Source organism: Colletes latitarsis, chromosome 8, assembly GCF_051014445.1.
Source record: "Colletes latitarsis isolate SP2378_abdomen chromosome 8, iyColLati1, whole genome shotgun sequence".
In the NCBI taxonomy this organism is placed as follows: Eukaryota; Metazoa; Arthropoda; class Insecta; order Hymenoptera; family Colletidae; genus Colletes; species Colletes latitarsis.
In genome coordinates, this window is record NC_135141.1 from 26666289 (window position 1) to 26684611 (window position 18323).

General features: G+C 45.2%; 2 protein-coding genes across 4 annotated transcripts in view; both read left to right on the forward strand.

Annotated features, from left to right (window-relative positions):
• Positions 1-18323, forward strand: part of Sarm (sterile alpha and armadillo motif) — a 106474-nt gene that overhangs the window by 32605 nt on the left and 55546 nt on the right. The window lies entirely within an intron of this gene.
• Positions 14968-17938, forward strand: LOC143344499 (uncharacterized). Its single transcript, XM_076770612.1, has 5 exons — positions 14968-15430; positions 16046-16356; positions 16583-16884; positions 17146-17391; positions 17633-17938. Exons 1-5 carry the CDS (start codon positions 14985-14987, stop codon positions 17936-17938), a joined length of 1611 nt encoding a protein of 536 aa, XP_076626727.1. The 5' UTR covers positions 14968-14984.

Here is an 18323-nt window from a genome sequence, read left to right on the forward strand (position 1 = left end):
AACGATAGAAAGTAAACGTCGAGGAGTAAGATGAGAGTTCGCAGGGCGATAGTCGTTATCAAAATCGCGTAGATACGTGGAACGTTTCGCAGAGAGGCTTGATAATCAGCTGCAACCAAAGTTACAGCAACTAATTACCTCCAGCGTGGCTGATTGACAGAGGAGGACGTGACGAGATTTTCTTGTTCGCGCGTCGGTGCATAAAAGCGACGATTTTTCTCGTTTCCTGACCCCATTCCAGAAACGCTCTCGCCACGGTGGAAGAATCGCACGTGCAGATCCGACGACGGAATGCGCCGAAGAACAAAGGGCGCAGCTGCCGCGAACTGGTGCTAACTCGATTGCCAGCGAATCAAATAGATTAATAGAATCACCGGAGGGTACGTCGGCACGCGCTGCTACGCTCTTATCGCGACTACGTCTCCTCGATACCGATCCTTCCGCTCCAAACTTTCACCAATTACTTCGAGTTCTCCATCTGGACACTCGTTAATTTCTATATCATGATCTATCATAATTGGAGATCAAACAAAATTCCTGGAACATCTTTAATCTGCTATAGTCTGTAGGATCGTCGACGATTGTTCATAAACTCAGGAGTTTCTTAGAGCCATTTTTGACGACACAAGATTACTCCAAATCAACAAGATCGAAAATAATGAAAAATTATAGAATATCCATCGAGAATAGCCAGTATAGCTCCATATCCACCACTCTTTTTATATTACGCTGTCCCTGTGATTCTATTCATCGCGATCGCTATCCAGAGAATAAATAATTTATTAGCGCGTCGGACCCGTGGCAGAAACTTGAAAAAAACATAAACCAGACGCATAAGTCGCGCGAACATCGAGCATAAAATCTTCTCGTCGAGGCCTGTTCAGCATTACAATGCGGGATCGTTTCATTCGTCCGATCGGTGGAACACGGCGAACAATGCCGTGCAAATTAGTTATAAATTACGCGTCCCGGGCGCGAATCGGACAAAAGAGCCGGGGCAGGGTCCGCGGGACAGACCGGAAACGGTCGTCTGAACTTCGCTGTCCGCCTTTTGTTCTGCTGGCGCGCTAATGAGCGTCGGTGCAAAGCGTAACATCGGCGCTTCGAGGCTCGACCTTGACGCGTCTACGTTATGCAATCGACGAGCGCATAAAACGCAGAAGATCGACCGGGGATCTAAATCCGAACGGCCCCCGGTATTCTTGGATCGAAGCTCGAACCCCATGGCTAAGGATAATAACGCGGAACACTCGCGATTATTTACATTCTGCCACCGAGGTCTCGCGGAGAAACGAACCACAGCGTTTGACCCTCTGTTACCATGACTAAAAACAGTCGTCGCGATTACTCGATTATTATCGTAGAATGGACCAGTGTATCTTTAGCCAAGCAACGCTCGAAAAGTCTCGAAATTGTTTGCAATTGTTCTGAATCATCTTCCGAGCCTTTGACGGTGAACGAAAGTAAAGATCCGTCAAGACTGTCTTCTGATTTTGCTGTGTAAATTAGTGTTGTGTCACTTTGAGAGATTAATGTTACTAATAAACACCGTACGCGTAGGACGAGGCTATTTCAGGCAATTTGCTCGTAGACGCGACAACCTTGGAACGACGATCGTCAGAAAATTGAAAGACGGACGATCGACGAGTCTTTGACAGTTCGAAGATTGATGCGAGTATAGTAATAACAAAGGTCTCGTATCAGCGACTGATATAATTAGGTCGTCGATGGTGGGTGTATGAAAGCTCGTGATTGAGGTTAATACCGTTAAATCCATCTTGTTTACTTTTATCTCTTTTTGGCACATCTTCGCTGATTCACGCCCACAAGGTCGCCGCATAATTAACGAAATATGTCGATCGTGAGTCGAGTCGCGGGGTGGGTCGAACATTCTAGGTCGTCGTCGACTCGCGTGATTCCAAAGTTCTCTTTATGGATCTCTGCCCCGTTAAATCCGTGTCTCGCGTCCACGGTTTACATAATGATATATTATTTGCAATATCGCGATAACGTCGTCGCCGGGAGTCGTTGACAGTAACGCCTCGTTACGATTCTACATTGCAGACTTAAGAATCTTTTTCATCTTTTAGACAAACAGAACGGCTGGAATCATAGAAGCCATTGGAACACTTTACTGCCACTGAGTTTGAGTATTTCTCGTTGTAAAAATTTGCGAAAATTACTAAAAGAGTAATAAATATATATGCAAAACGTCGATGCAAGAACTTGCATAGTTTCTTTATAAAAAAAAAATACCAAAGAGAACATAAACAAACGCGTTTTACAGTAGAAGACCCCTTTAAATACAAAAAGTTGTCAGTCGAAAGCCAGTGGTATGGTTAGTCATCCTCGTTCGTAAATTGTAACGCGAAGATGAGAGTTCCAACAATGGTATCTATCGATCGAGAGTCAAGATCGTCGTTTCCCCGAGTCGAGTTTTATTTTAGTATTTTTTTAATCGAATATCGATGAAATGGAACCTGGACCGTTTGGTTTTGTATCCGTTGTCAGTGGCTCGTCCCCCTAATTAGGCGAGTCGGTGGGTGGCTGAAAGCTCGTGATTAAGGTTAGCGAATCCCGGTATGCTACTTTCTTCTTTGGCACGGGTCGCGTGGTGCAAGGACACGCGCCGACTGGCCATTGTTGCTGCAACAATGAACCGCTCGTTGCGGTTTACCGTTGCTGGTGCCTGCACACCTACGAACCAGCATCTGCCAGCAAGGTCATAAATAATGTTTCGCAATCCTGAGAGGAGCGAACGTAGCCGTGGAACTTTGTCATCCACGGTCGCACGCTTTTCCAGGAATCCAACGCTCCTTCGTCCTCCCGTTAACCCAAATCTGTTGTTTCCACCGAGCAATCAACGATGCAATATGCACCATCAACGCGATTCTCTATTTGGTTTATTTTACAAAAAGGGTCTCACGATTTTTTTTCAACTTTTCAATAGCATCCTGTCGACGAGAAAAATGGAGGATGTCAGGACTCGTGACCTAGCCCAAACTGTTTCTTACGAAGCTTTTTCGGTGTTCGATTAGATCGCGTTTAGAAGATATCAATGAACAGAGACTCGAGGATATTTTCCTCGCGCAGTCGTCTCGTGTGTTTGTCTTGCAATTAGAACGCGTTCTGCGAACACGAAATTGATGGCTGGCCTCGATCTGGACGAACGTAAACTTGCTGAAATTGGCCGCAACGCTGCCATAATTTATGATCTCGCTCAATTGTTGCGTATTGCGCAACGTCGTTGTCGATAAGAAGCTTCTGCGGCGCGAAAATCACGCGATTCGCCTCCCCGGAAACTCCAGCGATCGTCACTTTGGACAATTGCACCCTTTTTATTTCTGCTGGTCAAGTAAAACTGATCTCTGATCTTCGCTGAGCCACAGCGCGTCTGGTCGTGGTTGCGGAAAAAGTTGGGAAACGCTGGCCTAGCCGGTTGTTTTATGGCGTTTACACCATAAATAAGGCGCGTCGTACAGTCGTCGAAGTAACAAGACGTGCCGCTATTAATAATAGTCCGATTCCTGGCCACGGTTAGATTTACGAAGCCGACATGATTTATTTTCTGAATATCTCGCTGCCACTTACCGAGTCCCGTGGCTTGTGTTTTCTTTCCGTACATTTGTCGGTCGTCTTCCCCGGACGTGGGTGTAGTTAGCTACTTTGTCGATGGCGCGCCAGCCCCCGAGCGTATAGGAAGACATAAATATCTTCCTTCCAGGAAAAATACGCGGATTTTATCCCAACTTCGCGTGTTCGATTTGCTTCTTCGACGGGACAACGCGACTCGTAGCCTTTCTGGAACTTGTAAATCGTTGCAGACACTCTGCAGAGGTTAAAACATAAAGAAACTGAGGGTTGTTTGAACGGTGGCCTCCTTTGCAAGAAAATAAATGAACCACTTGGCTGGCGTGTCCGTCCACTGATCGCAATTTCTACTTGTACAAACTTATATTTGGAAACACCGACGCGAGTAGAAACAGCGAATAATGGACAGACGCGTTCGACGGTGCCCCACGAGTTTTTGAAATCGTTTCTCTCGAGTACAAAGCCCCGTATGGAAAAATTTCATTCCGTATTTTCGATGCATTTTTTCGCGTAGATTAACAATATTGCCCCTCAAAAATTGGTCGTCGTCAGGCAGCGGCGATTAAAAACAAAGTCGACGCCGGGGACGTTCGAGCGCTCATTAAAAGTCCAACCTTCGTCGCGCTTACGGCTTGTTTGTAACAATTAAGACGCGTTCGCGCATAAATATCAGCCGCTTCCGTCAGCCGAAACACCGACGTTTACGACAGGAATGTTTATGCGGGATATAAAGCCTGTACCGTTGCGCGTTTCTCTCTCTTCCTTGGACGTTAACGATCGTCGAAACCCTCGCATTCGAGAAAAATTACGTCCCCGTGAGTTACGATTATCCGTAAAAAGCTCGATTCTACCGTGCTCGAGATTTCGGTGGACGAAACTTGGAAGAAACGAGGTCGCGTTCCGGTTAATCTGATCGTGGCTTCGCTTTCTCGTCGACGACGAAAAGTATCTGAGAGTTTAAATCTCGACTAATTAACTACCGAATTATTTTATCCGCGTCGGGTCAGAGGTTCCCATACGGTTAACGAACAGGATCCCGTGATATTTTTTGTAGAAATATACGTAACCACGCTAATTTTCGAAAATTTCGTATCTAGGAAATTGTTGATTAAAATGTTATCGCGACAATCTTACGTTTACTCTAGAGATCATCAGCGAGAATCTTTTTAATGTTCATTTTTTCAAGACGTGGCATAAGTGTCTTATTATATGGTGATCGATAAATTATTTATTAACGTCGATCCAACGGGCTGAACTGGCTAGCGCATCTCGAGCGTATTACCATTGAAGTGCTAATAAATTTACCGGTGCCACGCCTCTGTGCATATCATCTTGCGAAAACGTTCAACGGTGTTCCGACTCGTGGGAACCAGGAAAGTCCTCCCCGTGACCCAGAAAATCCAAGAGACTCACTTTTATTCTCGATCATTCCGAGATCGTGCGAGTTTTTCTGGCCAATTTTAATCTCGTTGCAAAATTAATAATAAAAGTACTGCCAAAATAGAGTCATGGTAGAGTCGTGGAAGGGGGCTAAACAAACTAATTCTCAAGATTGGATGTTAAAAAAAAATAAATCTAGACAAAAAACAAAGTTTGGTCCGGCAATTAAAGCGTTAAGATGACAGAGAGACGACGATCCGTGCTGCACCCTGACCTTACGAACACATCTTGCTTGGCCGATCGCGATCGGTATCCATTCGGTTGCAACGTTCGAACTGTCGCAGGTCATGTTGAAACAGCAGTGGGTGCTTGGTATGCGTCTCCTACGCGTCAATGAGAATTGATATTTCCGACGATTATGCTCAAACACCCTTCTTCCTCCCTGGAAGACGGAAATCGCCTCGGATGACCGCCTAATTCGGTTCCCTCGGTATTGCAAAGACTTTGCAATTCTTCGCATTAACATCCGTAAAATAAATACTGTTAATAGGAGCTACGTAGAGGCAAATTCAACGCTACCCACGCGTCTACTATATTTATAAACCCTGCGAGCGTACGATTAGCAGAGTATCGGGTCCGTGGCTGGACCGTCCGTCTCGATCGAATATTCATGAGCGCGAAATACAGCGCGAGGATGACAAATAGGCGACTAATTTCAAGACGCATACCGAAAACCCACACGGGGCACTTGCATTACTCTTTTCACGGTTTATCGACGCCCGGAGAAGAATCGATAGCCTTAAGTATCGTCGCGTCGTAGGTGTTGCGTCGATCGTTTATTTTCGTCCAGGCGCGTGCTGGCGTTTCCACGACGCGACCGTCTCTCTAGCACGTTTAACGATCGTTACGAATAAAGGGTGGACGACGACGGGTGGATCATCATGATTCATAACTAATATTTAAGCCTGTCTTTGCCAAGTGTTCGGGATCGGCGTCGGCTGTTTGACCAGCCGCGCTCGGCGTCGCGTCGACCGAGCCACGATCCTCCATCTTTCCTACGATCTCTTTTTCTTTCACTAAAAGTAAAATGAAATTACTAGAGGAATCAAAGTTACTTCGATCTGCAATCGTTTCGTCGAGGAAAATTGAAAGAGACGCGATGCAAATCGTGCAGAAGCTCCCCGAGAATAGTTTTCTTCTCGAAATCTCAACACGATACGATTAAAAATATCGTTCAAATTTTTGAGAACACGAAGCTCGTATAGATTACAAAATGGCCTCTCTAACGATGATCGATGCAAGAAGGCGACTGAAACCGCGAAACGATCCTCGTTGGAGATGTATTTTAAGACGCGAGGATTGTTGTTGGTAATCAATTTGCACGCGATCGAAGACGAAGCGCGGAACACGCGGCGAGATAATTATTCGAGCGTCTCGCTCGAGGATTGCTATTAATTAAGCGAGCCCCCTCCGTTCGATTTCGTAAGTGATTTACATGATTCGAACATTAGCGAGCCGCAGTCGCGAATCGTTGGCGACAAACGATTCGATGAAGACGCGAGCGTTAGGGACAATTAATTTCAGTCGCCGTGAACGGTACGTCTACCTGGAAGACAAATTACTTCCGGACACTATTACTACCTCGTACGTTGTGGATGCAGGCAAGAATAAACCGCATGATCTCGAGTAAGATTGATCGCGACGAGGACGACGGGGACCCGTAACAATAGGAGACGAGAGAATTAACGTTTACACGATGCTTCTAAAAATAGAATTTGGAGTGACGCTTCGTTGGTCGCGAACAATTTTTATCCTTGATTCTTTTTTTTTTTTTGGTACCTCAAAATGTAAATCGATATATATCAGACTTTGGCTCGAGCGTTGTTTTAGCGATTTCTTAGGTAATCGAGTACGGTGGCAACGCGGATAATTAATCACGGGCGACAGGCGGGGTAAAAAACTCGTCCGTGGAACAAAGTTTGAACGTTCGGTTTGCGTACTGGCCGCTCGTGGCGCGAAGGACTTAAAACGGTAGTTTATCACTGACCGTAACAGCGGACTGTAGGTACCACTTCCGAACACCTGATCCGTATTCATCATCCTTTTGTTTAGGGGCGGTCGAACCCCCCACGTGGATTTAACTTACGAATTAATCAAGCCGCGGAGCGACGTTCCGGTTCTACAGCGTCACTCGTAATTCTTACGGGTCCAGATAAATTACAACGGTTAATTACAGGGGGTACGGAACCCCGTGGCAAGGCACGATTCGAGGACAACGAAACGCTCGTGTAATTTCATTTTACGAACCGGGGGCGGCGCTGGAACGTCGCTGCTCGTATCGTTTGTCCCCGATTCTTTAACAAACGCGAGTGAAAATGGGATCTTGTATTAATATTCGTTGTATGTACTAGTAACTATTAGGATTGCAGGGCTATGAGTTGGATATTTAACTGTGTGAATGTTTAGTCTTTGTTCTAAACTCGAAGATACATCTTAGAGATCTGATAACAAACTCTTGTCTTTGTATAATAAACATGGCCAAAACAGGAAAGAAATTCTAGACATATGTATACAGGGTGTTCGGCCACCCCTGGGAAAAATTTTAATGAGAGATTCTAAGGGCCAAAATAAGACGAAAATCAAGAATACTAATTCCTTGATGGAGACTTCGTTAAAAAGTTAGTAACGTTTAAAGTTCCGCCCGTACTGAATTTTTTTCTCGAAAGTGCGTAGAAATTCGGGGGTATATCTAATGACCAAAAATGATTGTAATTGACCCCCGCAACCGAAAGTATTTTTTTCAGAACGATTCGAAATTTTTTGTTTTCGACGAAAAATTTAGGCACCTACTCCCTTGTCGATTTTTCTTAAAAATTCCTTTTTCATTTTTAGTAATTTCATTTGACGTCCTACAGGAAAGTTGTGTAATACTTTTTTGTAGGTACCCACGAGCTCTACTTCAGAAAAAAGTTTCATTGAAATATATTCACAATTGTAGGAGTTATGGTTGTTTGAAAATTGGACCATTTTTACGGGGTTTTTCTCATTTTGCGGGGACAAGGACCAACTTTTCGAATATTTTTGCAATTTGTGCATATTCTCCATCAAAATACGCGTAGTTTGCTTTTTTAAACATTAAAATCGTCCAATCCGTTCAGAAGTTATGACGTTTTAAAGATTTGCATGACCTTTCGGGGAGACATTTCTGGCCAGAAATTATATTTTCGGTAAGGCTCTAATTACAGGATGTTCGACCACCCCTAGGAAAAATTTTAATAGGGGATTCTAGGGGCCAAAATAAGACAAAAATCAAGAATACCAATTTGTTGATGGAGGCATCGTTAAAAAGTTATTAACGTTTATAGTTCCGACCGTACTGATTTTTTTTCTCGAAAATGCGTAGGATTTCGGGGGTATGTGTAATGACCAAAACTGATTGTAATCGACCCCTGCAACCGAAAATAATTTTTTTTAAACGATTATGAAAAATTTTTTTTCTCGAAAGTGGGTAGGATTTCAGAGATAGGTCTATTCACCAAAAATGCGTATAATTGACCCCTGCAACCAAAACTAGTTTTTCCATAACTATTTGAAATGTTTTACTTTAATTTGTTAATAACTTCTTAATGAAACGTCAGTTAAGTAATTGATATTCTTGATTTTCTTCTTATTTTGGCCTCGAGAATCGCCCATTAAAATTTTTCCCAGGGGTGGCCGAACACTCTGTATATCGTTATTGTAGATGATTTTGTTGAACAGTTATTCCTGCACAGAGATACGATATAAATCGATGGATCGAATGTTAACTACGAGTCTTGGTTCCGAAGATGGCTGAAATACAGAGTCGTTAATAAAACTTGTGCTCTAGAAGAGATACAGTGCACTTAGAGGTAAAGGTAAATATACAGTTACAAAGTTGCTATTAGCGTGTTGACGCTGACAGGACCGAACTGACGGGCTGTAATCACTTTATCCCCGACGAGGAACAAACTGGATCTCTCTCTGGTATTTAATAAAACGTGTCACCGCGCGCATATTAATCCCGTCGACTTAACTCGTCGCGAACCTGCAGCCAAACCCGATCAAAAACCGCTATTAAATAAAAAATTCCACCAGTTAGCAATCTAGTCAAAGTCAGACGATTTAAAACGCCCGTAAAATTGTTGAATCGTTTCCCAGTTTGGTCCACCGCGATTCTGACCCCAGCCTATCCAGATAAGGGTTAATCGACGAAATCAATTTGTATCTCTTGGGAACCGTCAAACGGTGTCGCGAATTTTCTGGAAATCGCGGACAGGCGGTGAAAAGTGGGTCGACGATGAGACGGCCGCCGCGTGAGTCGTGATTCCTCGAAATCCGTCGGCGTATCTGCGACCAGCGCCCTAGAAAACACAACGACGATGCCGCGAGCCGTGTCTCGCAGCTTCTTACTAATAATTACCGGCCCCCGTAACACGCTACGATTAAAAACACGATCCTGCGTGGCTCGCTTATCTTCCCTTTTGTAACGAGCCACCGGCGTCGCTCGGTCGCCGCGCGTGGGCTGCGATCCCGAGGTGATTCCAACGTAATTACGATCGCGCGATGAAAACGGACCAGCAAAAAGAATACTCTCGATCGCCCCGCGCTACGCGACGGACGACCATTTCCCGACGATATTCCTCGATCATTCGAAAAAAAATAGCGCGAGCACCACAGTTCGTCGCGATGAATGCTTCGATTCCTTCGATAAAATTGTTAAATTTAGGAGAAAAAATAGAGGAGTTTGATTAATTTGTATTTTGTTTCGTGGATTTTCTTCATTCTTCCTGTTTTATTTTTCGAGTTATTATAAAGGAGACCTTGCGTATTTACCACATCTGGATGAAGAGATTCCACATAGAATGGTCCAAGTTGTTCTTTTCGGTTAATTTTATCAATTATAATTCTACGTTCTTCCGTTTTTATAATACAGTTGTAATATACTCTTTAGTTTGTACCAAAACGAACTTCTGTTTATTTTATTCCCGATATAAAAAATAAATTCCGAATAAGTCTATTCTGAATAATACTTGAATATTTTAATTTTCCGTCTGGTTTGATGGAAGAAGGGGGATCCAGTGTGCTGTTTGGACGATGGAAGAATAGGTTAATGGGTGTTCTTGGGTAGCAAGTTGTCCTGCCACGAACGAAACGCATTAATAATCGTGGTACGACGCTCGTCCGCAGGGAGGGCCTAATCGAAAGCGCGTATGACTCACCCGTCGCGATTATCGTGCGATGCACGCGTGACACGATTTGCTGTACTTACTCGGAGAAACGAGGAAAGTCCCAGCTTCGGTTACTTGGAATCCCCCGGCTGGTTTCGAGCGACGGAAAGAAAATGGCCTCCTCGCTCCGGAGGTGCGGTTCGAAAGATAAAAATGCATTCAACGTTTTTCATAACACATCGAGCGCCATCTCTGATTTCGCGTGCAGTCTCACAGCGCTAGAAATCCAAAACAGAGCCCACCAAACGCGTAACGAACAAATTAAAAAGTAAAATTCACGTAGAAAATTACTGTTTAATGTATCGATTAACGTATGAAATTAGTAAGAGACTAGCAACGAATTTGAATCGCGTAAACATTTTTAGACCCGTATTTAGTCAGTTTGTCGAGTTAAAATATATAATTGCCAGTGAAATCTTCCAAGGATCTCGAAAGTTGGAGAGGCTAGCCAAGACGCGACGTTCTCACAGGTGTTTTAACAGGTCCGTTTTCGTAGTTCTCGGAACCGAGCTTGTTCCACTTACGATCCTGCTCCGTTGCCAGGAAAACCTGGTAAATCGTCGACGCTTAAGCGTTTAAATATTTTACAACGGTGTTAATGGCGTCGTTTCCCGCATAGTCGTCGCGAGACGCCGGAGATCGACAGAATTGGGTGGGCCAGCCGGTTGGAATTCGAGAATCGGATCAAAAGGTATCGCGGTGCCAGTCGGTTCTCGTGATTTGACAACTGCCGCGTACGCGTACGCCTCGCCAGTGCTTGTTTTTCTCCCTTTCGTCTCGTCCACGAGGGAAAATAGATCGAAGATCGAAAACCGAAAGCTCGAAATAACGCTCGTCCTGGTTTCCCTGAAGCGCGAAAGACAGACGTCGTACAAAGTGCCGTTAAATTCCTCGAACGTTCATTTAGATAGAATAATACGAAAATTAAAATGGTAGGTTGCATTAACGGTGAAATAAAAATAACGTCGTAACAGCGTGGCGTTTCTATTCTTGCGCGAATTATTCGAAGAAACGATATCCAAAGCGAACGACGTTTTCCAGAAACTCGTAGCGAAGATATACGCGCATACTCCTTCCAGCGCTATGAAATAACAGCGTTAATAATGAATCACGCCACGATTCCGCTAAGTTTTACGATCCCGTATAGCCGGTGGGCGGTCGGCGAAGGTCCGCGAGAGCCGGCTCGGTGTCGCGAAATCGATTCGCGGCGATTTTTCCGTCGCGAATAGAATTAATGCCCTCGTCGGTTCCAGGAACGTGACATTAATTGCGACTGGCCGACCAAGTGACACCGCGACGCGTCCGGAATCGATGCAAAATCGTAATCGACGTTCTCCTCGTCGACACCCTCGTTCGATTAAACGCTTTTCCAAATGGACCAAACAATTTAAATTCCACTCTTGGTCGGCTCAAACTAAACACCGTTCAGGTTATCGAACAAACGCTTCTATCCTCCCTGGAATTTCGTCTTTCCAACGTCAGATTATCCTTCGTAGCAAATTCAAAGTTCGATATCTCGTTGGGAAAGCCTGTATTATCTCTAAACTAGGAAGATTCCGGTCCAGAGCGTGACGATCCTCCGGCATCGTGAGATGCAATTAGCGAACATTTACGAGCGTGGATCGCAAAAAGGCACTCTGGATCAGCGAAGCCATCAGGGTGGCCGGCGGTGGCTGGAAACGGGGTTGCCACGGTGGAGAGAAAAAAAAAAAGCGAAACCAGAAGTGGCGAACGCGTTACGCAAGAAAACGTGCTTTCACGAGCCGCGATAAGCGTCACTTTAGCGGCGTGTGTCCTTTTGTCCAGCCGACGGCGGAATTGCTGGCCGTCCTGCGACCGTAGTTTCTCGGCCGTCTTAATGACCGATGCAAATACGCGTCATTAGGCCTCGTTGGGCTCGTTTCGCCACTATTTGTCTTTATAGCTCCGGCATCGGCGCGGCTCGCGTCCTCTTTGCGACCAGCCGACGCGTATCCGGGCCTGGAAACATTCCTCTTTTTTATTTATTTACTTGTTTAACGGGTAAACACCCTTTATGCAAAAGTGAAGAAAGAAAGAACACAATTGCGTGTACCTCTATCCACCTAAATATGCAAAAGGAAACTACGATGTTGCAACTAAATATTCAAATCCGCCTTAAAATTATCAGAGGATAAATTAATAAAATTTAAGTCGCCAAGCGAGTTGGTTAAATTACAAATTCTGCTAAACGTCATGGACAGTGAACGTGTTAATATTCACTAACGAAGATCGACACTGATCAGCCACCCCCGCTCGCGTTCGTTGAAATAAAATGGAAGACCGGTTCAGGGGTCAACGTCGGGGTTAACAATGGTTCTTGGCGCGGGATAATTAGGGTGTCGCCTAGACCGTTTGTTTTCGAGCGCGTTTAACGTTCGAGGTGACTGTGGAATCGTGGAAAACGATAGACATAATCTGACGAGACGCTGATTGCTGTTTATGGGCGCGGACGAATTCAACGGTGCCCCGCGAGGGGCGGGAGGAAAATTCCGCGAAGTAATTAAGGTCGATGCGCGTAACCGCGTCTTTTCGCGATGAGATAATTACCTTGTCGCGACAACGATCTTGTTTTCGACGCGACGACAGGGATGAGAGAGAGAGGAATTCCTTTGTGGAACGGCCGTAAACTGATTGGCGAGCGTGATTATTTCGTTGAACCTTCGCCGACGGTGAGTCGAGTGGAGATTGAAACTGTTAACCCCTTTATGTTACCCGGAGTTTCGCACGCCTCGTTCCAGTAGTAAATTTTATTACGAAACAACGGATACGAATTTCAGCGCTCGACGTTTCGTTCGAAGTCAAAATGGAACAGTCGGTGGAAGGCCACGTGTACAAACACCGATTTTGTAATCGAAATGCTGACTAATTCAGGAGGAACTCGGAATTTGCAACAACGCGAAACGTACATACTTCTGGGTTCATACGAGTTCGCACCGATTGCTTATCGCGACGAAATTCGACGTTCACTTCCTACTTTCGTAAGCGAGTCGAACCCCTTTCTACGAACTTTTCCATCCGAAAGAAAACATTACTAGCCATTAATGATTCAGCTAGAAATTGAATATCTGAATATTCGTAGTCTCTTTTGCGTATTTAGGTAGATAGAGATCGATGTATCTTCTGTGTAAGTTACATGTAATTGTGCTCTTTCTTTCACCTTTTCATAAAGGGTGTTTACCCGTCAAACAAATAAGTAAATAAATTACGATAAATAACGGCATCGAGCGTAAAAATAATTGCGGTTAATTTCTGGCGCGCGATCGTCTGTCGCGATACGTCCCATCCGGTCTAACGTTCGTTCCCTTCCGCGAACAACGTCGCCCAAACAGGATCTCGTACTTGCCGAGAAACACGGTTTATTTCTGAACGCGAAATGAATAATTCTTCCCGTCGATCGACCCACTTGAATCATCGCGTCGCGATTCACGCGATCGACGCCTGCATGTCGCTCGATCCTCGATCCTCGATCCTCCGTCTACGTGGGAAGCGTTCGCGGTGACTTCTGGACAAAGTTACGGGGAAGGGAAAAAAATATGCTCGACATCGGCAACGCCCGGTGTGATTCACACCGAGAAACGCTTTGTGACCGTTCGCGAACAACTTTTGGGGGTTGTTTTGCTTTTTCGCTGTTCTGGAAACGCCACGGAGCCCTCCGCGGTCGTTTTGGAAACGTTTTCGAGCTATTCTCGGATTTTTCCGCGCGGTTTCGAACCGCTTTATCCCGTTGAAATCGGTCGGGCGAATGGGAAACACTTTCGTGGATGTTTTGAATTTGGATCGACTATAAAACTATGCTTTATTAATGAAACGTGTATAAGAATACACTTGTCTTGGATTCTCTGGATCTCCTTCAAGGCTACTTAGGATATCGACTAGAAAATGCATTTATTAGTATACGAGGATAGGAGAAAATACAAACTCGGATCTTCCGTTCAGCACTCGACTGCTCTAGCCATTGAGCTATCCAGGCCCACACGACTGTTTCTCTCTATAAGCCCCATGGCAGACAATATAACAGCTACAGGATATGGTTGCCTACATGAGGAATACTTAAAAACGTATATCGAACACAAATATCGAAAAGAAACTTCCGTTTTGCATCATCGGAGTTCCTTTCGATACTATAAAATATAATCTACACGCGCCAAGAATATCTCACGTCTTGCTAATCCTGAGTTTGCGGCTTCCCCACGCGAGTTTAGGCTCGCTAGACTCTTGTAACATGATGTTTGCCCGACGATCTCGAACGGACCAATTATCGCGGCTAGACACAAATTGGGGTCGTAAGACTAAACGGGGGAGGATCGTCTAAGCGACGACAAGCTGGAATCGTCGGCGACGCTATCGTCGGCCTCGATCTCTCCGCGCTTCCCTTCTCAGGTTCGCAGGATAAGAGAAACACACGACCTCTCCTTTACGCGCGCTGGGCCGCGGGACCCGGAGATATATCTCGCGCCATTAAGCTTTGCCACCGTCGTTTGCATCCGTCGTCAGCGATGGAAATACGCCCGGAGAACCATCTCTCGCGACGAAGGCGAACGACGACCCACAATGCTGAAATTCGTCCAAATCGAAGACCCGACTCGTACATAGTCACTCATGCGACGTAAATGTTTAAAATCGATATGGGAACTTTGTGTTATTCTAACAATGAGTGAACGAACGAGAAATCCCAACGATCCTGAAACTAGCATCGAACGATGTTCACGATAACGTGCGTTCAAAGAGGTTACGATTTCCAAAATGGCAAGATCGCGAAAGAAGGAGCAGCAGAGGGCCCTCCAGGTCCCGGTGGAGACAGACGAGGAGTGGACGGAGCTGTTGGAACGCAAGGGTTTGATCCTGGCGGACGTGTACTCCGAGTGGTGCGGTCCCTGCATCGCCATGGTGAGCACCCTGAGGAAAATCAAGATGGAGATTGGTGGCGAGGCGATCGACTACGCGATCGTCAAGAACGACCGCATTGCCGATCTCGAGAGGTTTCGAGGGAGGAGCGAACCCGTGTGGATGTTCATCCAGGACGGGAAAATGGTGAACCTGATGTTCGGGGCGAACTATCCTAATTTGAGGAAGCTGCTGTTGAAGGAGATCCGAAGAGTGCAACAGGATGGGGAGCCAGAAATGAGCATGAGTCCGAGCACTCGTACCCCGGAAGAGGAAGTTCAGTGGCAGCAGGAGGAGGCCATCAGGTACATCCTATCGTAATCGTGGACTTCGAGAGGAATTCAATTATATGCAGGGTGTTCGGCCACCCCAGGGAACAATTTTGTAGGAATTGTTTGTAGTAAATCCCTCGTGGATGTCGAGGTACGAATTAATTTTTGAGGAGCTTTCTGAAACAATATAAAACCTACGAAAAAAATCGACAGGTACCTAAATTTTTCGGCGAAAAAAAAATTTCAAATCGCTTTAGAAAAATTATTTTCGGCCCTGGGGGTTAATTATAATTATTTTTTGTCAATACACATACCCCCGAAATCCTATCCACTTTCGAGAAAAAAATTCCTTACCGAAAATGTAATGTCTGACCATGAATGAACGATTCTCCTGGAATTTCATGTGTTTCAAATCGTTCTGAAAAAATTATTTTCGATTCCGAGGGTCAATTACAATCACTTTTGGTGAATACACATACCCACGAAATTCTACGTATTTTCAAAAAAAAAAAAATTCAGGAAAGTGGAAAAATTTTTCGACAAAATTAACAAATTTCAAATCCCATTAAAATTTTGCCTTATGATGCCGAACGCCCAGTGTATAGAAAAACGATACTCTCGACGCTGATTGCAAAATTGTGAAACAAGAAAAGCGATCGAGGAAAGGAAGCTCGCCAAGGAGGAGGCAGAGAAGAAAGAGAAGTACGAGAGGTTCCTGGCGCAGATGATGTTCGAGCTCTCCGAAGAGACTGCCCTCGTTTTCTATCCCTGGATCTTCACGGACGAGGAGGGCAGGTACAGGGACAAGTACCAGAGCCCTCCGTACATCGACCTGACGACCGTCCTCTTCAAACAGAACTTCGACGTCCTCGAGGAGCAACGGCTGTACTTCACGGAAGAGATAATCCAAGATATGTTTGTCGAGAGCAACGTCGACATTACAAAAGAACTGCTCGCAGGTCCATTCGATCTTTCAACCCTCCTGTCCTTTTCTGTCGATTATCATCCTGTTTAACCCTTAAATGGATTATTGGCTCCCTCCACAAGTTTAATTAGTTTACTATTTTTCGAATGCTCTAAAGTTGATTTCCATTCACCAGTTTGGTAGAAATCAACATTAAGTAAAATAATTCAGTTGAGATTCACAGTCCACTCAAGGGTTAAACCTCGATTGTTCTTTCTTAGGATTAACTGCTGGTAGGACGTTAGCGATGAGGTTGAAGGGTAGACGACCTCACCCTGATTGGCCGGTACCCTACCCGGTGGAGTGCCCTAAAGGGTTCAAGTGTCCTACCAGGGCGATCAACGACGTCGAGAACTATTTGATACATCTGATTACTAACAGGAATCCGTTGCTTCACGAGACTCCCATCACCTATGGCAACGAAGAGTCGTACATGGAGAGACACGTGCGCGTTTACGAACCAGATCCCGAGGACGAGGAAGACTTTCCCCGCGTCGATCCCGCCATTTGGGTTCCTCCTCAGGTATTGCATCGACGGTGCGGAATATTGCAACGCTGGAATATCTTTCCAAGAGTCGCAATGCCAGCCAGCGTTTCAAGCATTGCGAAACAAACGTGATGCAACGCTTCCGACGCAGGCTTTTCGCGATGTCACGCTGATTCTTGGGGGGGGATCGAGAATGTTCAGTTTTCAAAATTTAATTTTCTGGACTTTCCTCGAATCGTTGAAAGCATAGACTATAGGATCGTTGCATGGAAAATTCGTATTATTTTTGGAGCTTAGGCGAGAAGCAAGGTGCACGTGTACCAGACCCTTTTCTTCCACTATATGGAAATGGTGCACCCTTACGAGGAACCTGTACCACCACCGCCATACTGCGCCTTCAAGTACTATTACTCGAAATTCGCCGACGTCCGCGACGCCTGCGCACAGTTCCCCGACGCCATCGAGTATTTTGGAGCGTTCGAGTTCGACAAACCACCCTTCGCCAGACGAATCGTCTCCTGTCCGGAGGATTTCGAGAAAAAGGTCCTTAACCCTCTATCGCATAAATTTTATCACGAAATCATCCATACAGAGAGATATACTTTCTTTGGAATAATTAAAATCATTAAGAACGAAGTTTGTGTAAAATGTTATCGATCAAAATTTTCCCCTTCGTCCAACATTTTTGTTGCTACCAAAAAAAGTACACTTTTTTTCTTGACCTCGCATCGTGCAATGAATTATTCCGTGGATATCGGAGGATAAATGGTAACTGTTGGCGAAGGTTCGGTATAAAACTGGCGGCGAGATATTCGTGGTGATCCTTCGAAGGATCAGCGAAGAAGTTTTCCTGACGTTCGCGAGCATCCAGCCCTATTTTGTCACCGAGATCGACGAAGAGGCTCAAGCGATGATCGAGGAGTACTTCCCCGAGGACGCGGAGGACACGTTCTTGGAGCTTTTGGACGACTATAGAGATTACGGAGTGGAGGCTGAGGAGGAAGAAGAAGGCGAGGAAGAGGAGGAAGAGGAAGAGGAAGTGGACGTGGACATGGCGGACACGTTCGCAGGAATGTATAGCTTAGCGTGAAAGGATTTCTAGGACCGACTCTAGAAATTACATATTAACTATTTTTTATTCTTCTTAGTCTCGTTGTACAGAATAGGTTAATTGTTTCCATTCCATATAAAAGATAAAAAGATAGTTTACGGTTGTTTCTCAGTACGTTCTTCCTGTTGTTTTCCGCGTAGAAAAGGCTCGCGTTCGCGTTTTCCGTTCGTCGAGATTCCATTCTTCGCGCGGTTTGGCAGGGCCGAATCATACTTGAATATTCGCTGTCGCTGGCGACGCGTTTGCGTAACTTTGGCGACATTCCAGCCGGGTTCTAGAGGTTGTATTACGCACCTGCCAGTTTGCCAATTTTTTTTATCGCGATCGGCCAGTTCGGGAACACGCTTGCCAAAGCTCGAAAAAC

Bases quoted from the DNA above. Each gene is read 5' to 3' on its own strand.
- LOC143344499 (XM_076770612.1), top strand. From the start codon at position 14,985: ATGGCAAGATCGCGAAAGAAGGAGCAGCAGAGGGCCCTCCAGGTCCCG. The intron at 15,431-16,045 runs GTACATCCTATC...TTGTGAAACAAG, and splicing joins CAGCAGGAGGAGGCCATCAG to AAAAGCGATCGAGGAAAGGA. The intron at 16,885-17,145 runs GTATTGCATCGA...TTTGGAGCTTAG, and splicing joins CCATTTGGGTTCCTCCTCAG to GCGAGAAGCAAGGTGCACGT.